Source organism: Trifolium pratense, linkage group LG2 (genome assembly GCF_020283565.1).
Source record: "Trifolium pratense cultivar HEN17-A07 linkage group LG2, ARS_RC_1.1, whole genome shotgun sequence".
NCBI lineage: Eukaryota > Viridiplantae > Streptophyta > Magnoliopsida > Fabales > Fabaceae > Trifolium > Trifolium pratense.
Window position 1 is genome coordinate 6,058,259 of NC_060060.1, and position 24,900 is coordinate 6,083,158.

General features: G+C 31.3%; 3 protein-coding genes and 2 non-coding genes across 8 annotated transcripts; 3 read left to right on the forward strand and 2 right to left on the reverse strand.

Annotated features, from left to right (window-relative positions):
- The first annotated feature begins 3,464 nt into the window (after nt 1–3,464).
- LOC123906596 lies at nt 3,465–11,373 on the forward strand. The gene is made up of 3 exons (XM_045956537.1): nt 3,465–3,767; nt 8,984–9,156; nt 10,564–11,373. Exon 3 carries the CDS (start codon nt 10,575–10,577, stop codon nt 11,097–11,099), a length of 525 nt encoding a protein of 174 aa, XP_045812493.1. The 5' UTR covers nt 3,465–3,767; nt 8,984–9,156; nt 10,564–10,574; the 3' UTR covers nt 11,100–11,373.
- A 3,383-nt stretch (nt 11,374–14,756) lies between these two features.
- Nucleotides 14,757–17,115, forward strand: LOC123904050 (photosystem II core complex proteins psbY, chloroplastic-like; the record flags this gene model as incomplete). The annotated part of the gene is made up of 3 exons (XM_045953745.1): nt 14,757–14,880; nt 14,976–15,057; nt 16,359–17,115. Coding segments are annotated over 3 exons (537 nt in total), but the record flags the coding sequence as incomplete, so codon positions are not given.
- LOC123906597 (cytosolic Fe-S cluster assembly factor NBP35-like) lies at nt 14,760–19,211 on the forward strand. 4 transcript variants are annotated; one of them, XM_045956540.1, is made up of 5 exons: nt 14,801–14,880; nt 17,039–17,115; nt 17,267–17,318; nt 17,407–17,508; nt 18,045–19,211. In XM_045956540.1, the coding sequence occupies exons 3-5, from the start codon at nt 17,282–17,284 to the stop codon at nt 18,971–18,973; spliced, it is 1,068 nt and encodes a 355-aa protein (XP_045812496.1). In that variant the 5' UTR covers nt 14,801–14,880; nt 17,039–17,115; nt 17,267–17,281; the 3' UTR covers nt 18,974–19,211. The 4 variants fall into 4 exon arrangements, with proteins under 4 accessions (XP_045812497.1, XP_045812496.1, XP_045812495.1 ...); XM_045956538.1 differs by lacking the exon at nt 14,801–14,880 and adding an exon at nt 14,914–15,057; XM_045956541.1 differs by lacking the exon at nt 17,039–17,115 and having other exon boundaries at nt 14,760–14,880.
- A 3,899-nt stretch (nt 19,212–23,110) lies between these two features.
- LOC123911986 lies at nt 23,111–23,194 on the reverse strand. Its single transcript, XR_006810841.1, has one exon. It is a non-coding gene; the product is annotated as a small nucleolar RNA SNORD24 (small nucleolar RNA).
- Nucleotides 23,195–23,489: 295 nt separating this feature from the next.
- LOC123912025 lies at nt 23,490–23,569 on the reverse strand. The gene has a single exon (XR_006810880.1). It is a non-coding gene; the product is annotated as a small nucleolar RNA R12 (small nucleolar RNA).
- Between the last annotated feature and the right edge of the window lie 1,331 nt (nt 23,570–24,900).

The following is a 24,900-nucleotide window of genomic DNA, read 5'->3' on the forward strand; positions in this document are numbered from 1 at the left end:
TTTTGAACAAGCAAAAAAAAGTCGAAGAATATTGTAACGTTGATCGGTAATTTTGTATATGTTTGTTTTTGTAGTGTGTATATATATATATATATATATATATATATATATATATATATATATATATATATATATATATATATATATAGGATTTTTATTTTATTGAACTAAATTTTATACAAGCATCAATAATAGGCGTTTTTTAAGCAAGTAGAAATTATTGTTGATAAAAAACATTGTTCACACTATATTTCCGCCACCCTCAATATATTTTTCTGGTTCCGTCCCTGGTCCCTTTATCATTTGACATAAGTTTTTCTATAAATAGAATACATTCATGAAGCAGAAAAGACACATCAGAAAATCATGAGTTTCATGAGTTTGAAATTCTGCCTAAAATATCTAAATCATTTATTGATATGCTTGATATGAGTGTGTAATTTATATAATGGTTTCCAAATTATCCCGAATGGGATTCACCGGTTAACCAATTTGTATTCGGTTTGCATAAATTGGTAGGGGATAATCTAATTAAAGCATAGTGTGTTCACATTTGAAATTTATGTGCAACTATTATTATGTTGTTATTCATCTTCTTTTTGTTCGTGTAATTGCAGCAGACATCCAACGCAATAATATCTAAATAGTTGTGAATTGCTTTTCACTCGATGCTGAATCTACGAATTTTAGCATCAAGGTAAATGCACGTATAGGACCAAAATCAGTTTATATATGTTGAAGCCAAACATGGTGAAATGTGGCTCTATTTGGTAAAATTAAGCTATAAGCTAGCTTATTGAAATTAAAGTGTTTGGTAAAATTAGCTTTTTAAACGATTGGTAAATATAAAAAGACATAAAAGGACATTTATATGTAGTGGGTAGTTTTTTTTAGTGGGTAGTTTTTTATTTTATAAAAAATAATAAAATTAAATTAAAGGTTAAAAATGGAAAAAACCGTAAAAAGCTATAAGCTATAAGCTCAAACGCTACTTGAAATAGCATCTCAAAAAAAGCTATAAGCTCGTGAGAAAAGTTTTTTACCAAACACTTTTGTTTTTTTCAAAGAAGCTTATAAGCTAGTCCAATAAGCTATAAGCTAGCTTATTAGACTTACCAAACACACCCATTGTAAAACCACGTTCAAAGATATTAAACCTACAGCTAGGGTCTCTCAATATGAATCCAAACACCCTATTATTTGTATAATAATATCTTTGCTCAACTTTTACTTATGTGGATCCATGTCTTAATATTAAACTTCAAACTATTTGAAAAAAAAAAATAAAAAAATCAAAGGTCTAAGTTGTCTTTTTCTTTTTGGATATAATCTAAGTTGTCTTTTAAAGAATTGTTATCAATTCATTCAACACTAATCAAAATTAACCACATTGCAACAAAAAAAAAATTAACCACGACTAATTTTTCCCGATGTATTAAAATTAATTTACTAAAAGAAAAACATTAAAATTAAAAAGTAACATTCTAAGCTATAAAATGCAAATAAACCTTAGGAATATATATCAAAATTTGAGAGGAGGACTGTTCCAAATCCAAACATCCACCTTTTCTCTGAAAAACTTATAATCACTTTATGCAAGTAAAGGTTTTTGAACATCCACTTTCAAACCGTCCAAATCTCTCCTTTGAATAGAATAATATAAACCAAATCAATCTCTTAATCCTAATCTATTTCCAATTTATTTACTTCCCCGAACCCTCACCTATATCTAAATTGACAAAAATATTTATACAATAACAAATAATTAGGTTTTATTTGGTAAAAAATATCAATAGTTAATAAGTTAACTTATAGTGAATGAGTTTAGAGTAAATATCTTATAAGCTAGTTTTTAGCTTATAACGAATAAGCTAGCTGATTGAATTTGTAGTGTTTGCTAAAATTAGTAGTTGAATTAGTATTAGTATGAATTAGTGTTAGTTTATTAGTATGAAATGACATAAAAAAATATCGACTTTCACCCCTTTTATACATACATCAATTGATCATTGACACCTACACCAAAATTTTAAATTGTAGTTGTAATTGCATTGTATTTTTTTATTTTGCTTGTGTATACAAGCTTATAATATAAAAGATAAGGATACCAGATACAATACGGATACCGACACGTCAATAACAATCAGCTTTGCTTGGCAATTCTTGATGAATTAGAATCAGTTCTTAATATATATAAGTTTACTTAGGACTCAATTTGTCTAAACAAAAAACAAGTTTACTTAGGAAATGGTAGAGAGATCAAAAATCTTTGATGTCGTGGTTGTAGCTGCGTTCATAGAAACATTTGATCTGAGTCACATTTTTGCTAAGCCTTTTAATTTTGTTTTAAAGAAATGCATGCATAGGATAGGACAATGTGGATGCACCATGCACGTGCCCTCTGGCTCTCACGTGCCTGAATATTGCTCAGTTGATATTCAGGTTTAATTAACAAAATCAAACATATGATATGGTCAGACAGACTAAGTGGAAAAATAGTAACATTTTCCAATATTCCCTCTCATTGGAACTCTTCACTCACCACAGATCATCTTGCTTGCTTGTCATGAGTTGTGATCTACTACTACGTACTATCTCAGACAGATTTTCTACACTACTGTATTTATCTACTTCAATATACTGTACGTATAGTATTTATTTGAATTTCTTGTAATTGCAACATTAATGTTGTCTATTCAAAAGTGTTAGATTAGATGGAAGATGACCTGAATATATGTTTATAAGGTTGAGTTAGGTTTACCTTTCGGTTGAACCTTCTGCTATCAAGTTTCCGATCGGACCATCTACCATTTATATTCACGCCCCAAACTCAATAGTGTCTGGCGCGAGGGAGGAGGGGGGGGGGGGGTGCGTTAAAGTAGAGACAATTTTGTAAGGTTGAGTTAGACTTAACTCGCAATTTTAAGAAACTGATTGTTCGGTTGAAATCATACGGTAAAAAATCAAGCATATTTTGCATTTTTTTTCAATTTTAAAACAACGAATTTAAAATTTAAACTATTGAATTTTGATCCAACGATTATCGGTGTGTTTGACTGCATGGAATTTGTAACAGAAGCAATTCCAAATCCAACATAGTATTGATTTGAATTTGATGCGATTACAAACTCCCGTATTTATACGGTCAATACATTGTTAACTATTAGATCAAGATCGAATGGTGTAGAAAGCAAAAATATTGTTTTTTATTTATTTAAATGTGATCTTCATTAATAATTGTAGAATAATTACACATATATGAAAAACAAACGATCAACAACTTGTTGCGCCGCTAGCCACAACATATTTTTCATATAGTAATATATAATATATCCATTAAAAAAAGTAGTGCACCGAGGTAATAGCGTTAAAACTCTTAGGAATAGTTTGTCGTCAATTTAAATCCTACAAAGCTCTAGGATTAGTCTTACACAAAAAAAAAAATATAATATAATGTACTGTTCCCCAAGCTTTTAGATTATAATATATGGTTTGGCTTTTAATCGATAAAGTTTTACAAACTATGATAAAAATAAACTATAAAGCATGCAGAGAGAGGCAGAGAGAGAGAGAGAGAGAGAGATTCCTCTAATGGGTTTTTATTATATATCAGATCAAGTTTGTGCTTGCAATACCAATAACACACTACAATTACCAAGAAAGAAAGATAAATCTTATAATCAGAAACAAATTTTCTTTGAAGTTTAACTTAAGAGGCCACTCTTGTTCTAATTTTGAAGCTTCACTCTTTCTCTCTCAAGTCTCAGGTAATTAACTAACTCTCTCTTTTTTTCTTTTATTGTATTGTTGATTAATTAAGTTATATACTTTGGTACAGCTTAATTTGAGCTTCAAATTGATATATAATATGAATATAATGCATGTACTTAATTTATGTTTATGAAATTATGATATTTTTGTTGTTGAAATTTATATTCACTAGTAATAAACTTTGAAAGTGGATCTTGATTTGCATTTTGGATCTTCATGAATATTCCTCCCTTTGATGCATTTACATGTGTAGATAAACTATTTACTATTCTTCAACCTTGACAATGTTGTTATTTTGCTGTTTTTTGGTTTAATTTGATCATTAATTTAGTTTTAATTAATAAATTTGCTTGTTTAGAACAATGGATCACTCAAAATGTTTGACTTCAAGATGGTAGAAGTGAAACTTCAACACTCACTTTAGCACCTTTAATATTTGCATAAAAATTCAAAAAGGAATATGCAATAAAATGATCATAAAGATTATTAAGAAACTTTATCTTTAAATGAGGTTTCACAAGTGAACGGTGAAATTGATTCTCTCGAATTAGTCGGTCTGAGGCCAGACACCAAATTTTAAGAAAAAATATAGTGAGCCTAGAAATTTTACTAAGTTATATATACAATTATGTTAACTCTTACCAAAAAAAAAAAATACAATTATGTTAACTTAGCAGCATCGTTGGAGATCTGTTTTCTCTTTCTCCACTATTTTTTTCTTCACTTTTATTAACAGATCTCTTGGAGAACGAGTCCTCACTTCAATTTTTTAATGAAAATATTTTATTTGAGTAATAATAACAAGAAATGTTTATTATTTATCTTTTTTGTTTTGTCTTTGGAGAAAACATGTGGAGCATCCCAATTTATAGTGTTTTGTCATGTGAAAAAACTAGTTTTAAATTACAAAATCTCACATATTCCAAGTAGTAATTTTTTAGAATACACATTTTCTTTAATTATTAATTTTATTTCATAATAATATTTTTCTAAATGCACCTGTTTGGCAAAAGTTAATATGCATAAGCCTTTTCTTATGTATGGTGCATAAGTCATTCACAGCCATCAGATGATTTTACACATGTAATAATCATAACCGAAGAACTTTCTATTTTTGCTTGCTCAATTTCGGCCACATTTTACATGCGATTCGATCACCGATTTCGAAAACTAATACCGGAAACATTCATAAAATCGAACGACGATCAAAACGGTATAAAGAACGTCGAGTTTCGTTGATTATTGAGGGAGAACGAACCGGGTCGACGAACCGGGTCGTCGTGACCCGTTTCTGCAGAAAATGGGTGAGGAAGATGATGAACAGTGACGCGCGTCCACGCCCACTCTCACTGGCGGCGCGTGCGGTGCCAAGGAGACTCCAATTTTTTTATTATTTTTACATAAAAATAGTAAATAATTTTATGAGAATTTTGGGACCAGTTTGGTATTTTTCTGAGACCTGGAACTATTTTTAGTTAATTAAATGAGATAAATATGCTTTTATAAATATAAGATATTAATAAAATTTTCCCAAAATTTTATTTAGGGTATTTTGAATTATTTGGAACGGTTGGGGATACTTCACTCTCTTCGGTTTTATATCGTCTTAAAAATTTAAATTTATTTCACAATTTTTATTAAGAGTTAAATATGTTTTTGGAGAACAACTCTTTGAAACCATTCAACAGCAAAAATGGTTTCATACCGTTATACACTGAAACCATTAGTCTAGTTAAATGGTTTCATGGCGTTATACACCGAAACCATTATTATAACTAAATGGTTTTATATGAGCATTAGTGTCAAGATGTTATACATTGAAACCATTAGTCCTTTTAATTGGTTTCAAGATGTTATACACTGAAACCATTTGTCTAGTTAAATGGTTTCATACTGTTATATACTGAAACCATTATTCTAGTTAAATGGTTTCATAGCGTTATACACTGAAACCATTAGTCTTGTTATTTGGTTTCAAGATGTTATACACTGAAACCATTAGTCTAGTTAAATGGTTTCATAGCGTTATACACTAAAACCATTATTTTAGTTAAATGGTTTCATATGGGCATTAGTGCCAAGATGTTATACACTGAAACCATTGTTATTAAGTAAAACATCACATAACCATTTTACAAAACCATGCTACATAAAGCAAAAAATCATATAAAGCAATTAGGGTTAGTTTAGTTGAAAAAAAATTGGATAGTATGCATGAGATATTGGATTCGATCATTTTTTTTATTGTAAAGTAAAATCGATATATATATATATATATATATATATATATATATATATATATATATATATGTAATTAATGTATGAAATTTTATTTATATTGTGATTATGATTGATAAAACTTAAAATTAAATTGTATGTTTGACAAGTATGCTTTATATATACATGAACCATTCGTTATTATGTTGGGCTTCGAGGGGGTGTATGACGAAAATTAATTAAAAATGGATTTTTATAATATATACTTCAAAGGAACAAAAATTATTATTTAATTGGAAACGGCGGGCGCGCTAGAAATTTGGGGGAGGGGTGCGCTAGAAGTTTGGAGGAGGGAAAAAAATTGGGGTCGCGCTAGAAATCTAGGGGAGGAAAAAAAATTGGGGGGCTCACAAGAAATCTAGGAGAAAAAGGAAAAAAAAAACTGGGGGGTGCGTTAAGCAAAAGGGGGGCGCGCAAGTAATGGGGTAGTATATGGGGGGCGCGCGAGTAATGAATTGCCTAATTTTGGGCTTGGGCTGACCTTTGGTTGACTTTTGGTGTAGGAAGCAAATATGGTGGGTGTAGGAAGCAAATTTATGCATGATGCATAAGTTTAGGCTTATGCACCATAACCACACCCCACTTGCTTTATATTAATTTTTTTTCCCAATGGAATTATTTGTACTATGTACAACATACCATTTATATGTGGGGCAGCACTTTTCCATTGTCACTGAGATTCCCATTTCAAAGTAAAAATAGTGACTAGTGGTGTATGATGTTTCAAGAATTTGGCCATTGATGGGATTTTACCTTTTTTTTTTTTTTTTTTTTGTCATTTCCAATTCCATTCACATTCAATTTCTATTAGACATGAATAATAATTTTATCCTTTTGATGTTTGGTTTTTTAGATTTTTTTTTTAAAAATTTATGATAGTTTCCATTCACTAGAGATATTATGTTTTAATATTTGTTCTAACTTGTATGATCGGTTATTTACTATCATTTGTCTAGAGGAAAAAATAATTGGGTTTTATATGTGAATATGCTTCTTTTTTAGTACAATATGCTTCAATGGTAAACCACCTACGTTGGTTCATCGTATTCAGGAGCTTTTAAAGTTGAATTGCCAGGTGCAGGTCAATTATACCTGGCGGGAGGGAAATAGATGTGCCGATTGGCTGGCAAATTTTAGTTTTTCTCTGAATTCTTTTCAAATTCATGTTATGGAGACTCGTCCTAGTGGGATCTCAAGTCTCCTTTTTTATGACATTTCCGGGGCTTGCATGTCTAGGAACATTCGTGTAATTGTTTAGCTTTCTTTTGGGATTTGGCCCTCTTTCTTTACCAAAAAAAAAAGAGATGAAGCTTAAAAAAAGTAAAAAATAAATAAATTACATATGAACTAAACGGGAAAGACACACTTGAGAAATCACTAGCTAACACTTGACAAACCTAAGAGGGAAGAGTTAAAAAAAGACATTTTTGCACCTACTAGAGCACCCCCATATATAGGGTTCGACATACGGGAGGGTTCGGGCCCAACCCAGCCCAAACTATCGATGAAAAAACATGGCCTAATTTCAACTGAATCTTATGGGACTTTTTTCGTCGCCCTACCATTTTCTCAAATATCATCTGATACTTACATAGCGGATAACGTTTTTTCTTAAAATTTCTCATTTTTACTCATGCGCTACATAAGTAGCGGATGTAGCGGATAAGAAAACACAAGGCGCGAGAAATTCATAGGGCGGAAAAATAATGTCTCGAACCATATTGCATATAAGTTGGATTATGAGTTTTTGGGTTGGGCAGTGGATCAATTCAAAATATCTGCACAATGAGGACAAAAATGTCACGTTTATAGGGTTGTTCTAAAAATATCCCTTTAAATGGGTACATGTATTGCAATTTTCATTAGATTAACATGTAAAAATGTTCTCTCTTTTTTTTTAAGTAATATAATGGTTAGAATTTAACTTTTTAAAATGAATAAGTAGAAATACCGAGGTTCGAACCTCAGTCCCTGCATAATACATGCAATACTCCTACCAACTGAGTTGTGCTCACAGATGGACCGTACAATCACACAATCATTAGTTAGCGATTGTTTGATCGATATCAAACAATATAGATTTTCATATCAAATTTTATATTAAATATACATAAAAACTGTTTTAAGATGTGAATTGTCCGATCAGACGATAATAAAGTGTTGATTGCACACTGATTACATCTAATTTATTTCCTAATATAATGGAGTATACGGTGAAAGTTCATTTTTTTCCCAGATACTTAGTGACTAGAAATTTTATCTTTAAGGGTGAATAAGTGCAGTGTTCGGGGTTTGAACTCTGACCCCTACATATAAAATGCAATGTCTCTACGAGAAAGCTCACGGGACGGTGAAAGTGAAAGTTCATATTAATAGCAAAATAATAAATATGTGAAGCTTGAATTCAACTCACCTAAATTTTATCTTTAAGGGTGAATAAGTGCAGTGTTCGGGGTTTGAACTCTGACCCCTACATATAAAATGCAATGTCTCTGCGAGAAAGCTCACGGGACGGTGAAAGTGAAAGTTCATATTAATAGCAAAATAATAAATATGTGAAGCTTGAATTCAACTCACCTAAATTTTTGTATTTTTATTAAAATAAATCATTTATTAAAAAAAGAAAGTAATAAAGCATATAAAATGTATAAAAACAAATTAAAACACACTAGTACTCTACACAGTCGCATTGCATATAGAAAAGGATGTATCAAGCTTCTCATTCATAATCATAAACTTGGCTCCTTACTTTGTTTGTTCATCACATTTTAGGTAAAAAAAAAAAAACATTTTATGCTCTATACTTTATGTCACCAATTTGTTTTTACTACTTTACCCTCCCTCACCTATAATGCACTCGTCACCATCTCAAATTGTGTCTATCATTATTCATTACTCTTCATATATTGATCACTTGCAATTTTTCCCTCTCCAGATTTCTTCGCGTGCAATTGTGGAAACAAATATCAAACCGGATAGAATCATAATCACTCCAACGAAGATTCCCAATTTTTTCTAATACTATTGCATTCTCGGAGTCTAGATTTGAGTTCGAGACAGCCGACTTAATTAAAAGAGATCAGAGTCATCTTATTCAGAAACTTTCAGGTTAGTTTACATTCATGTGTGATTTGTGAATCTACAACAAATGCACAATTCTTTATCTTCAACTTAGATAACACTATGTTTGTAAGCCATCAAAAAATGAATAAAATCTTGAGTTTGTGTTAAACATAGCTTTTGCAATGGTAATCCAAACATGCCCCTAATGTATAGGAGTTTTAGCTGAGTTTTCTAAGTTAGTTATATTTTTGCGGATTCACTAACGGCTATAATTTATTTTTGTTTTCTGGGTACAATTTCATACTTTGATTTTGACTATTTTAGTATTTTTATTTATTTTTAAATTAACGATATTCACTTGTTTTTAGGATAACCTTAAACGAGTCAAAATAGGTACCCGTTTCTTCTTTTTGACTTGGCACTGAAATTTATTTATTTTTAAAGGAAAATAAACACTGAAATTAATTACTTAAGAATCCTATGCAAAACAGATCATTTTTTTAATAAAGATTTAAGATAGCCATTAATAATTTTTAACAAAAAACAAAGATATCCATCAATAATAATTGAAGACCCAATATGCTTTCTAAGTTTGTTGAGATATTTTAACACTTTTTGGGTACAATTTTTTATTAGTCTGTATTTTGGGTACAATTTTAACAAGGTGACATTATAATTTTTTTTTGTTGATTTATAAATGGAGTCAATTATATTGATAATCGAACTTATGTCCTATTGAACACTAATCAAATTTCTCACCTCTAGACCAAATATGGTGGTTTAAGGTGAAATTATAATGAGATATGAATGAATGACTATATAAAATATAAAATATTTAAATCACAAAATTAATCTTTACTATTAAGAAATAAAAGATTAAATTGACGGATTTTTTAACATGTCAAAGATTAAATTGACATATTTTATATATGTTTTTTTTTTTTGGTACAAAATTGACAGAATATTTGGAAAGAGAAAACAAACGATAGATTAATTGAGAGTAAAATCGAAAAAATAATTTAATAATTTACTATCTTAGTTGGAGAGCTTTATGCTAAAACATCGTTTAAAAAGGAACAAATGAAATATTTATTATGTTTATAGTATAGTTTAGAGCTGCATTAGAGAAGAGGGAGGGTGGGAGAAAGAGAGCGTGTGTTAAAATTTTACCTTTTAAGATAAATAAGTGAGGGTACCAAGGTTTGAACTCGGGTCCCACATAATATATACAATGTATCTACCAACTAAGTTACGCTCTATGGGACAAATTCAATGTATTATAGTAATGGGTTGACTATTAAACTTATTAATTAATTAGATGCAACTCGTGTTGTCTGTTTATTGAATATATGGCATAATAAATTTATCAAAATTAACCATTTTACATTATCAACAACAAATTATGTTTAGGTAAAAAATCTGCTTTAAATGTTCTTACTAAAAAATTTGCAGATACATATCGAATGCAAGAGAATCATATGGATGAAAACCCAAATGGAGTTTCACATAGCAAAACTACAACTCATAAGGCTCGTAGCAAAGGCAAGGAACCCACCAACAAGAGGTTTGCCAACATAGACGATGGCGAAACGGATTTAATAGAATGTTCCGGAAAGTATTGCAAATCATGCACAACAGGATTAATAGCTGATTGTGTTGCATTATGTTGTTGTCCTTGTGTTGTGTTACATTGTTTTGCATTGGCATTTATAAAGGCACCATGGATTATGGGAAGGAAGTGTTTGGGATTAGGGAATAAAAACAAGAATAAAAACAAAAGTGGTTGTTGTCATAAGAGGAAATGTATAAAGGGACATAAAGATGTTGATGTTGTGTTGGAAGGAAATAAAGAAGTGGATTTGAAGATGATGTGGCCAACATCACCAATGGATAGTGTTAATGTTGGATTTGAAGCTGAAAAAGTTTGGCATGAGTTGTACCAAATTGGTCATTTAGATTTTGGAAGGGTTTCATTCTCAGGTGAATAATTTTATTATTTTTTACTCATTTTTTTGTTGTTTGCGTAAGTTAGGATTGATAGCGAGTTTGATAGAATTACACTGAGTCAATGTAATTTTAGCAAAAATTATACTTTAGAGACGGCGATCCTAACGATGCACTTTTCGAGTCAATGAAGATAGTGATTTGGAGAGGATGCGAAAAAATTCAACATCATATTAGAATGATAGAAAGTAAGGGTAGTAGTTTTTTTTCAAATAGGATAAATTTAATTATTATTATTATTTTTGTATTAGGTGGTTTTAGACAAGTTGATTATAAATTTAACTTAATATGAATGTTTATGACATTTTTCTATAATTTTTCATGGTATTGGATTCTTTAAGACACTCTCAGCTTAGAATTGAATTGAGGCAAAATTATATTAGAAGTTTCTTTTTTTCTTTCTTTTTATATGGGTCATTTATTTTTATAAATGTGTATGAGTTTGTCATTTTATTATTAAAAAAAATGAAGTGGCAGCCACATAGGATATTTTTATTATATAATTGAAAATAAATAAAACCCATGAACAACATTCATATGTTCATTGGATCCAATCTTCATAATGTTCCTCTATCTCTTTCGTTAAACTATAACAAAGTACACTCAAATACACCTAAAAATTGAATGAATTTATGTGTTTTATTTATCCCAATTTTATTCTAAACTCTAACCCGAAATTCTCAATTTTCATTAAAATGAGACTGGTGTTGAACAATAAATAAACATTGACAATGGAGGAAGGTACACCTTAGTGTTGAATGTATACTAAAAAGCACAAAACATCAAATGGGGTTGTAAGAGAGTTTTTGTCTCACTATTGAGTGTAGTTCCATCTGTCTCACTACGAAACTGAACAGAAATATTATGCGCGAAAACTTTTGCAATATTAAAGTTCCAAAACAGCCTCAACTCAACAACATCTCGTCCATTTTAACTTATATACTTTTTTTTTTGTTTTAAGCCCTCCGATTTTTAGGGGAATAGGTCCCGATAATCCAAAGTTCTAGTATAAAATTGTTCTACTAAAAATCGAACTTAAATTCTCTAATGTCATTGGCTAACTTATATACAATATACTTATCAATATAGCTCCCCATATACTTTCCTACACTTCTCAAAAATTACGACACATTCTCTCTCTTCCCTCATAGCACGTAATTCGAAACATGCAAAAAATATTAAAAAAAAAACAAAAAGTGTATAAATATCGTATATTTGTTTGATATTTGTGTTTGAATAACATTTTTGAATACTTTAATATTCACATCATTGGTATGTTATTTGCCCATCACTTTTGGAAGGCAACCAAGAAAACACCTTAAGAAAATCATTCGTAATAATGTTACTGCTTTCAATCTTCTTTTTCTTCATGTTCAAGTTCCCGATGAAGATGGTTCGTTCAGTTCCTCTTTTCTTCATTTTTCATGTTGATATGGTTTCTCTAAGGCTCAAAGTATAACCTAATGCACTAAATTAACACAAAAAATGAATTCTTGTGTTAATTTAGAGATGATAAATAGTCTGAATATATCGGAACATGTCTCAAAAAAATGTATGACTTGAATTTGAACAATTAATTTTGAACATTGCTCTTAGACCCTTCAAATGTTCAAAATTAACCTCAGTGCCATTCAGAAGTTACAATCCGAACACTCGGGGAAATTTACCAGCATAGGAAAAAAAAATTATAAAAACAAATTATTGTTTTTGGAAGTTATGAACCAAATAGGTAGGGAGGGTTTCACCATGCAACTTTCGAAAATATACTGTTTATGCCAGATTGCAAAACATGTGTTGGAAGATAATTTTCGATGCAGAGAACATGCTCTAAGGCCCTCGAAATTTTCCAAAACATGAAGAACGTTTTAGTATTGTTGATAATTTAGGATTTTCTTTATTTGTTTTAGATATGAAGAAATTGATTAACATGATTAACATATTCATCAAATTATGAGTTTTATTTAATTTTAATTCATTGGACTCTAACGCTTACAACTAAAGTCGAAAGTGATTCTAAAATAGAATTAAGCCAAATGCCAATTTTAGCATTGCAATACAATGAAGCTCTATGTTTCAATTCCTCGTAGGATCAAACGCTTCAAATGTTTGGCAAGGAAACCAAAGATAGAAATTTCCCGCAACTAATCTTCAAAACACCTATATTTTTATGCAAATATTCATTTATTCTTTCCGTAGTTTTTTTTTATTCATATCTTTAAGCATAAATATATTGTTCTGTTTTATTTCTATTTTTAAGCATATTATCTTCTTATTGTATTTATCTTATATTCTTTCTATATTTTTTTAGTGAAATTACAATGAAGTATATAAAACTTGCAACGTGGTTAAAAGTAATAAGGATAAATTAGTAATTTTGGTATTAATAGACTTTAATATATTAGTAGTAGATAAGAAAGTGTATGAGAGTTTAAACTAAAAACAAATGTAACTATACAAAAAAAATTGAAAGTTTGCTTGTATAAGAAAAGAAAGTGAGTATAGTTCCCGTGAGCTTGCTTAGAGGAAGTAAAATACTTAAAATGGATTTGTTCAAAAATAAAATTAAAAAAAAACTTAAAATGGGTATTGAATTAAAACATTTTTTTGACTAATTGAATTAAAACATTTGTGAATCAAATACTAGAACTCAAAATAAGAAATAAAAAATAACAGTTTGTGATTAAGTTTTTTAAAGCCCAATTGTTCCACCTCTAACCTAGTGATAATGCCGCAACCGTGAGAACAAACACTGAAACAGGGGAGTGAAGAATTGCAAACAACCAAATTGCCATGATCTTTAAAGGGATAAATCAAGTTGATTTTGTGTAGAATTGATTCCGTCAAACGCAGAAGCTTGGAAAGGTAGCTTCAAGTAGAATCACGCTTGCTCAACTGAATCACTTTTTGGTTGTAAATTTCAAAATCACGTTTTGACCATCTAAACGTGCATTTGATACTCTGAAACGCGGAACCAAACAGGTAGCCGCTGCTGTATAGTTCATTGTTTTGCTTCTTCCTTCCACTCTTCTTCTTCTTCTTCTGCGTAACTGAGATTCCATCATCTCAAACAAACGAATCATCTCATCGCAGGTCAGGCAATCTTATTCTCAAATTTTATCTTTTCAGTTTTCATTTAAATTCATTCGAACAACACATGCTATTGCTCATTAGTTCCTTCTATCTAATCTATCTTATTTTTTTGTACATCGTTGTAACTATAACAAATTCATATCTATAATAATAAACCAATCTATATAAGAAATGAATGTGCCATGAAAAAACCTAAAATACCCATATCTAAAAATTTGACACCACATCAAAAAACCTAAAATGCCCCTAACTAACAAAAATCAGAAATTAAAGTCTCTCCTAAATTTGGTCCAAGATAAATTTGCAAGTTTTGGTTAGGTTTAGGGTTTGCAAAAGTTGATGCAAGCTTAATTAGGATAACTTAGTAGCTCTATCAAAATGCTTAACAAGATAATTCAACCCAAACTCACCTATTTTATATATTGTTATATTATTATTTTTTTTCAATTTGTAACCTAAAGTCCTAAACTAATGGTTCGGGTTAACTAATTGTTTTTTAGGCCCAAATCCTACTTCATCTCTAACCTATAAATTGCGCACGGTTTCTGTTAAATTGCGCACTCACTCACCTTCTCCTAAAACGACACCAACGCTGCTGCCTCTATCCTCTCTCCTTCTCTGAGCGCCACTACGTCTCCGGCCGTTCTCTCTGGCAACACATCTCACTATTTGAAGGTAACCCTAAAACTAACAAACACCACTATTGTTACACTATTGCTAATCCAATTCCAAGCTCCTTCCCTTATCTATCTCTTCGCTTTCGGTCGCAGAACTCATCTTTTACCTTCTCTATCTCTCAAACCCCACGCCGATTTCATCTTTTTATTCTTCATCAACTTCCTTACCAAACCGGTTAGTTTCTTATTTCACTTTTCATTTTACTTTAACTGTGGAGGATAATTACCATTTAGGGTTCAATGGAAAGAAAAATAAATAAATAAATTAGGAATTAGGGTTCAAGTCATGTTCTGTTTTGTGTTAGGAAGGAATGAAGAAATCAAGTTTCTTAGCTGGAAAACTGCTTCCCTTTCATATCTATTTCATGCAATGCTTTGCTTTGTGCTCGATTTTAGCATTCATAGATCATTCACGTATTCTATTTCCAGCTTAATCTATACTCTAAATTCTAGGGTAGATAGTGTAAGCATTACCTAGAAATTTTACCCTAAGTATAAGTACTCCATAAGAGAATAGGTATTTGAAGGATGAAGCATAGGATTCACTCAAATTTAAGGTACATGTATGTATGTACCCGGTACCGGTAGGTACTTTCCCTCAAATTGAGGAGTACCCGTGCATCATAGGTCAAGATTAATGACGTGAAAAAAAGTATTTTAGCAAATAGTTGCTAATTGTTTTTTAAATGTATTTAGACAGATTAATATTATAAAATACAAGTATTGATTACAATTTGAACACTTTCAGTTAAAAAGAACATGTGAGGTTAGAGCCAATAATTTGAACAAGTTAAAGCCATGTGTTATACCTTTATTTCATTATTTTATTAATTTGATATTGTTGTTAATACATGTGAAATGATGATTAGTTTAAATTTAAGAATCTTGTGTAATAGGAACCCAATTTCAATTATGTAATGAGAACTCAGATTATAAAACAGATTAACTCCCTTAGCACGTAGTAAGGTAGTAGTAAATTTCACCCCGGGGAGCTTTAAAAAGCATGATTTTTTCCAGAAAAGAAATTGCTTTCTTGAGTTGTGTTGTTGATGAGCTTTTTAATTATAACTGATCAGTGGTTTGTCTATTTTTTTAATTTAACATTTCTTCTTTACATTTTTAATGTAGATATTTTAACATTTTAATCATTCTAGTTGTATGTAAAGACCAAGATTTAAGCTGGAAGTAGAAAAAAAAATCTATTTTTTTTATATTTAGTATTTTAAAAAAAATTAATTTGGTTATTATTTATTTATGTGTGATGCAAGAGAAAAAGGTCGGAATTGTATTTTTTTTTTGCCGTTAGTTTATTGACTAGAAATTTCTCCTAAAGATGAATAAGTGAAATGTTTAGTGTTCGAATCCTGACTTCTGCATGTAATATATATGATGTTTATATCAACTGAGCTAAACTCACGGTAAATGGTCGGAATTGTATTCTTATTGTGTTGTTCCCTTTTGATTGTGGTTGGACAGAGTCTTTGGTTTAGCACTTTTGTTACCATTAATTCCAGCTATAGCTTGGGTTCTTTATAACATTTTTCAACCAGCACTTAACCAAATCAACCGAATGCGTAACGATAAAGGGGTTATCATTGGTTTGGGTCTTGGTGGATTAACAGCTTCTTCAGGGTTTTTGTCACCACAAGATGCAATGGCTAGTGAAATAGCTGCAATTGCTGAAGCTGGTAGTAGTGATAATAGGGGTCAGCTTCTGTTGTTTGTGGTAGCACCAGCTATTCTTTGGGTTCTTTACAATATTTTGCAGCCTGCTCTTAATCAAATCAACAGAATGAGATCAGATTGAAACTTTTCTTTATATATAAAATAAAAATTAGATTTTTATTTTTGTTGTTGCTGTGTGATATATATCATTCAATTCTCTTGTAACTTGTATCTAAAGCTATGTCTGTTTTTTGTTAGTTTTATGTCTGGCCCTTCTTTTTTATTTTAATAATTTCCTATGTTTTGTTGTAAACTGTGATTCTTTAAAAAATATACATTGAAATAAATCATACAATTTACATTTATATTCTCTATTAGTAAAAACAAGCCATAGTGCATTTAGTAAAAGAAGAAGTTGTTATATAAAATGGGAAGGAGGGAGTATAATAAAAGAAGATTTTAATTTCTTAATCCCTAATTATTCTCTTTAGTGCCGTGCGACTGCTTCTACAATCAGAGTTTATCTCTTCTTCTTTCTATCGCCGCGCCGCCCCTTCGCAGTTCTTAGGTTCGTTAATTACTTTGCTTTACTACTACTAGATGATTTTCCGTTCTATTATATGAATTTGACTGTATTTTTATGCTAATTGGTTAATTGCTACTACTAAACCAACCCTAAAATAAATAATTGATTATTGTTTTTCCTTTTTCTTGAACAGAAAATAAGAGATTCCATGGAAAACGGAGATATACCTCAGGATGCCAACGAACGTATGTGTTGGAATTTTGCTTTGCTACTGTATAATAATAATAATAATTCCAATGAATAATATGATTTTTGTGTTTGTTGTATTTACAGATTGCCCAGGTCCTGAGTCTGATTCTGCTGGAAAATCTGATGCATGTGAAGGATGCCCAAATCAGCAAATTTGTGCCACTGCTCCTAAAGGACCTGACCCTGGTACCTACTCTCCACCTTTATCTTATTTATTTATGTTTCGATACTGGCTGGGTATTGTTTTCTGTACTGTTGATGATTTATTCAATTTGTCAAGTTGCCATCATGTTTTTGTGTTCATGCATTTGTCTGTACAAACTGAATAAAGAATAAGGAGGGACACAGTGGTTTTTTATCTATGCTATGCAATCAACGAGTCACTAACAACTATGAACTGAATTACATCTCACATTTTAGTGGTCTCTCATCACGCTTCCACCGACACCAGGCTTGTAGAATTAGCCAGACATGATTTATTTAATGCATTCTCTCCTATTAAGAGTTTGAAAGATGATTAAGATATTTGATGTGCATGTTTTTCCTCTGAACCTCAATACTTCAGAACCTAGAAATATTCTTACTGAATCCTTTTATTTTTCCATTATTTCAAAGTGGAAATACCTGCTTTCTTGATATATTTTTACCTTGATGTTGAGCAATTGAATTTCCTTCATGTTTTAGAATTTTGGTCACATTGTATTTTTCATTTGTTTTTGCAGATATGGTTGCCATTGCAGAAAGAATGGCTACTGTGAAACATAAGATATTGGTCTTGTCCGGAAAGGGAGGTGTTGGCAAGAGCACATTTTCTGCCCAGCTGGCATTTGCTTTAGCTGCAAGGGATTTTCAAGTTGGTCTTCTTGACATTGATATTTGTGGTCCAAGCATCCCAAAGATGCTTGGCCTAGAAGGTCAAGAGATACACCAGAGCAACCTTGGGTGGTCTCCTGTCTATGTGGAATCTAATCTTGGGGTCATGTCAATTGGGTTCATGCTTCCTAATCCAGATGAAGCTGTTATATGGAGAGGTCCTCGCAAAAATGGGCTTATCAAGCAGTTTTTAAAAGACGTTTATTGGGGTGAACTTGATTTTCTGATTGTTGATGCTCCACCTGGAACGTCAGATGAACACATTTCAATTGTTCAATGCCTAGATGCCGCTAATGTAGATGGTGCTATCATAGTTACTACTCCTCAACAAGTCTCTCTTATTGATGTGAAAAAAGAAGTGAATTTTTGCAAGAAAGTTGGAGTGAAAGTTCTTGGGGTTGTAGAGAATATGAGTGGTCTGTCCCAGCCCATCTCAAATTTAAAGTTTATGAAGATTACGGATGATGGTGAGATGAAAGATGTTACAGAGTGGATATCGGAATATATGAGAGAAAAAGCACCTGAAATGCTGAATTTAATTGCCTGCAGTGAAGTATTTGATAGTAGTGGTGGTGGAGCGATTAAAATGTGCAATGAGATGGATGTACCCTTTCTTGGTAAGGTTCCTTTAGATCCACAGCTTTGTAAGGCAGCTGAAGAAGGTAGGTCTTGCTTTACAGATAAAGATTGTGTTGTGAGCGCTCCAGCATTACAAAAGATAATAGACAAGTTGATGGAAACTAGCGGGTTGTCACTGACGGTAAGTAATGGAGTGTAGGAGATTTACTTGATGTTCAACTTTGTAAATTTAAACCTAATTGACAGAAAATTTGTTTTTCTGTCTTAAGCCATGCAAAATTACTTTATATGGGGGTTGAGGCAATTTGGGTGCACAAGTATTGTTTTCTAGACAGCTACTGTTACAATTAGTTGACATGCATATTTATGCCGAGTATTCTCCATTTTGTTTTTGACACTAGGTTTTATTATTATATGAAATGTTTATTTCGACTCTAGATTTTAGTTATAATATTTTTATGCCTTAACTGTTTGAAACAAAAAAGCTCAGCAGCTTGAATAAAGAAGCCCCACGGATAGTAACATAATAGTACTACAAATCAGCCATTAGAGGGCGCTACAATAAATTCAGGAACTTTGGTTTGCTAAGAGACAGACTGGGTCAAAGGTTCATAAGGAGATACTAGAGTGTACTCCAGAACTCTTGCCAGACTGGGTCAAAGGTTCATAAGGAGATACTACTAGAGTGTACTCCAGAACTCTTGCCAGGATTGATTCTGTGCCTCAGCGTTGTTTGGATCCAACGAAGAGATTACTAAACAAAACAAAAGGCATTGTTTTAACTACGATATTGTAGAAGTTGATGGTCTCGAAGCAAAGTAGAATCTGAGTTATTATTGGTGAAAGTAGAAGTTGGAAATATGAAAGGTCACCACTCGTTCAAGGAATAGCTAAATGCATTGATTGAGAGTGCATTTGAATGGTCACCACTCCTTTGGTAAACTGCACAATTATTTAAGGGTCGTATCATTTGTAAATGGTGCATGGTTTGGGTGCATCCATAAAGATGAGCTATTGTAGCTCCCACCCATATGTAAACACAGTTTGGACTGAATTTTGGATTAGGATTTCTAGCCTATTCAAAGATTAGCAGTAAGAAAGATATTTGAAATTATAAACCAAAAAAAAAAAATTGAAATTACAAAAAAAATTAATAAATTTAACAATAGGAGCAGAGCTAGAAAGTTCACACAATACGACGAGACAAAAAAAAGATAATTTGAGTTGATAATAAAATAATGAAAATGCTGAATACAGCGAAGACCAAGCTCACAAATATATCACGAATGATGTGTCGCTTACATGTCATATTGCAATTGGTTTCTCTTGCTTAATTGTTTTATTTTTCAAAAAAAATAAATACTACGTTCTGGTCTCCCCGGCAATTATCGGCTTCTTCCTCTACCTCACCTATGATGGTTTCATAGCAGCTGCAGCCATCGGAAAAATCAGACTCACCTCCCATGTACTATCAAGCTTCTCAATTAGAATATTAATGCTTATAAACCTTATCTACCATTAAAACTTGAAATTTGGGCTTTTTTATTTGCTTTTGGATTGCACAATCTGATTGTGTCTCCATAGCAGCGTTTCATGCTTTTGGATTGGAGCAATAAAGTGATTTCTGGGTAGCAATTTCTAGAGGAGATTGATTCACCTCTTCTAGGGCGGATGCTCGTCGGAAGTATACATAGTTAGGTGTGATAGTGATCGGAGCTGCTCTATTATCTTGTTTAACGGTGGAGTTTTATAGTCACCATTGTTGGTCTCACTATGGTTATTTGTTCTTCTAGTTTTCTAAGGTCATGTACATGATGACGGTGGTCTTTCTGTGGTTTTTGTTTTTTCTGTCCATAAAACGATGGGATTTTTTTCTGTTTAATATTTATTTATTTAATAAAAAAAATGTGGATTCGCGATATTCTCATGAAAAGTGGTTCGCGACAAATAGCATTGCTGATAAAATAAATATATCTCTGTTGAGCTACGACTTTTATGATTTACATTTCTAATTTAGTAACTTGGTTCAGTTATGCTGAGAGCTAGGATTGAATCAAATCAAAATTGGTAAATCTAATTCCTTTACCACTTTCTACATTTGATAATGAGATTATAAATGATTTCTAGCACCTGATACATTCAAAAAACGCATAAGAGAAATAATAAAATAATAAACCTTAATATGGTTAAAAAACAGGCCTTGTGAAATTTTAATCACACAAAAGCACATTCTTGGATAAATTCAAATGGCGACGACACAAATTCAACTTTCCCCTGATCCTCTTCAGTGTAAACCTCTGCCGCGTCCACGAAGCAAACCTCCAAGTTCAGTTCCTAGAGTTTTGCCAGCAGTTGGTGCATTCACTGTTCAATGTGCTTCGTGTTTTAAATGGAGGTTGATTCCAACAAAGGAAAAATAGGCTTAATTAGTAAAATGGTCCCTTAAAGACATTTTTTGTTTCATATTGGTCCCTTAAAGAAAAAAAGGTCAAAATAGGTCCCTTAAAGAAAAAAAAGTCCGAATAGGTCCTTAAAGACATATCCGTTAATCAGTTTGGTCCTATTTAGACCTCTTTTTAGGGACCAAACTGATTAACAGAGATGTCTTTAAGGGACCTATTCGGACTTTTTTTCTTTAAGGGACCTATTTGGACCTTTTTTTCTTTAAGGGACCAATCTGAAACCAAAAATGTCTTTAAGGGACCATTTTATTAATTAAGCCGAAAAAATATGAAGAAATACGTGAATATATCCTTCAACAACCTTTTGTTTGTGAAAAAGCTCGTGAGTGGCGACCTGATGTATCTTGTGATGATCCGGAGGATATTTCTCAGGATGGCAGTAGGATTTGGGCTATTGATAAGCCAATTAATATTTCAGATACTATGTAGCACCATCAGGCAAGAATGGTAGAGGTCCAGAAGTATGTTGTGGTGCTTCTGCTTTACCATTGAAAGTTACAGTGTCTTAATTGAACTATTGTCATTATTATCATTGAACATTGGCTTTCATCTTTCTTATATTTCACTCCCTATAACACCCACTTGAGTTCTTTAAATGGGTCTCATTTAATTTTTTATACTATTTCACATTTTCCAATTATTTAAAACCAAAATTGGATCTCATTTAATTTTTTATATTATTTCACATTTTCCAATTATTTAAAACCAAAATTACATTTCTTAAATATCCATGCAACTCATCAAAAACTCTCAAATGAGTCCCACTAAATACCACAACTTTTTCCACATTTATACTTTATTATACTTTATATTAAGTCAATGTAGCAAAGCACGATTCTGCAATTGAACGATGCAAGTTAAAGTGAACAGCCCCGAGCAAATCTTCTAGAGAGCCGTTGTAGCCAAACAAAAAATTAATGAACAGCTGCTTCTGTAGTTGTGGACAGTCAAAAAAAGAGGTTCTTCGAAGCTGTGCTAATGGTGGTCAAGGATAAGGTACTAGCTTCAATGGGAATTAGAATGTGTTCCGTTAGTGTTCTCAGCGACCTTGCTTGGTCAACAATTTTGAGAGTTTGCGAAACGAAGACTTTCGAGAACTAATATTTTACCGGGAATCTAAAAGGGGAAAGAGAAAGTTTATGCACATTCCTTATACATGAATTATCGGTTTACTTCTGACACAAAGTATTGGAAATCCAAAGTATGGTGTAAATCTTTCGCGGTTCTCATTTCAAATACCTAAGCCACTGCAAGAAAACTATGTGAGGAAGAGCTCTCATGCTAAATCTGCTGAACCGGAGCAAGGTACATAAAATTATAAGTGGATCATTAGGGTTCAAATGTATGGTTTTAAACTTGGTGCATCAAAGTTTTTATGATAAAAGTTGTAGTTTTTTCACCTTGCCAAGACTATTTCATCATAGATTTTAATGATTGATGATTTAAGGATGTCAAACATTTTATTAGAAAAAATAAGGCAAACAAGTTTCTACACCTATTTTACCAATAAAATCCTTGAAATCATTAAAAAGCTTCAACCAACACTGTTTTTCTACTTTGATGACGGGTTATTAACAAACATTAGAGGAAAAAGTTTGTCATGGAAAACATTTTTGAGGTTTGAGGGTTAACGAAGAACAAAAATCACTAGGATCACTTGTTGTAGTCCAAAAAGGATGGTTTAATGTCCAAATGTTCATGACAAATATAACACTTGTAAAGACAGATTTTAAAAAAAAATTAAAAAAATTAAAAATTAAATAAGTGGAAAGTAGAATAATCACATATCAAATCCTTAAAGAAAAAATTAGACTTTGTATTAACCCGTTAGTTAATCAGAAAACACCAACATAGTTAATAAGAAATAAATAAAGAGCCTCAGAGATCTTGGTGGATAAAAAATCATCAAATGGGAAAAACCCATCAAGAGTAGCAAATATTTTCATGCATCACTGGCCCAAAATTTATACTGCTTTCCGTCCCTAATTATAAGACACGTATGCACAATTTGTGATCACTAATATCTTTGATTGTCTAAGAGTAAAAATTATAAAAATTTAATATTTTAAAAATAATCATTAAGATCTTATATGTTAATATTTACATTTATATATTATTAAAAAAATACGATCAAAACAAGGTAAATAAATAGTAATTTTTGTCAAACATAGTCTTATAATTAGGGAGGGAGGTAGTATAACACATAACAAAATACATTCCTCTATTCAACAAAAAATTAAAATATGAACATGATGTTGTCAGAAGTAGCTGGTTATAATCTCATTTATGAAAATATCAATGGGAATCCGATTGATTTTTTTCATCATTCAACATCAATTATATCATAAATTTATAAAACAAGAATCAAATAAACTAGTGAAACAATTGAAAGAAAAATAATGATAGTATAATTGAAAGAAAGAATAGAGCTTATTGAAAAAGAAAACCATAGTAAAGGAAAACAAAGATTCAAAAAAAAGTTTTGGCTGCGATGAAGGAATTAGGGTTTGGTAGTTTGCAATGACATAGAGAGCTTATATATAGCCATAGTTTCGGGTTAATAGGCTTTTCTTCATTTTCTTGTTGATGGGCTTTACTTACTAAGCCCATTAAAAAGAGACCCGGCCAACAAACAAAAAAAGAGATGGTAATTTAATTTAATATATTAGTAATAAATTGGAGGACTCAAATTTCTAGATTCAAGTCTTCATCAAGGTAATTGGATTCAAGCTTTAACGAGAGTCACCAATATACTAAAATGCACAAAACATCAAATGAGGTAGCATGGAGTTTTTGTCTCACGATTAAGTTTTGCATGAAAACTGAACAAAGATGTTTTGTATGAAAACTTTTGCAAAATTGAAGTTCCAAAACAGTCCCAACTCAACAACATCACGTCCATTTTAACTTATATTTTTTTTTAACCCTTTCAGGAGAATGAGACCCAATAATACAAAGTTCGATCACGAGATAAATATTACTTAGTCAAAAATCATTTTCACTTAAATGACTTATCAAGTTCTCCCTATTATAGTTTAACTTATATAGTATTTATTTTCATTTATGAATGACTTATCAATATAGCTCCTCGTAGACTTTCCTACACTTCTCATGTAGAACATAAAGCTAGATCCATCTTTGTTGGTAACTAAGTCACTAAATTCCAAATTCCAACAACTATAACAATAATACTTTATAAATTATAACTTCACATCTAATTTAAAGTTCGGTTGAAACAAGTGATCTGAGACTTAGTGACTAAAATTTTCACCTTTAAATTGGATAAGTGATATGTTCGAGGTTCAAACCTTAAACCTTACATATAAAATGTGATGTCTCTGTCAACTGAACGCTCAAATCGCTGATGTATGTATCCAGACTGACATACTATAAAAAACAATACTATATACTAGCTAGCTATAATCATGAAAAGATATCGCATATATAGTATACAAGTATCTTTTATATTATAAGCTTCTATACATAAGCAAATTCTAAACCCTAATTTGTTTTTCTCATTTTCCCTCCATTTTATAATGCAATTTTTATTAAAAAATAATACAATTTTGTCTTGACTAGGATTCGAACCCGCAATCCTTCAATGCAAGGCAATATTTCTAACCGCTATGGCAAGTATACCAATTGTGATTAAAATTATGTGCAA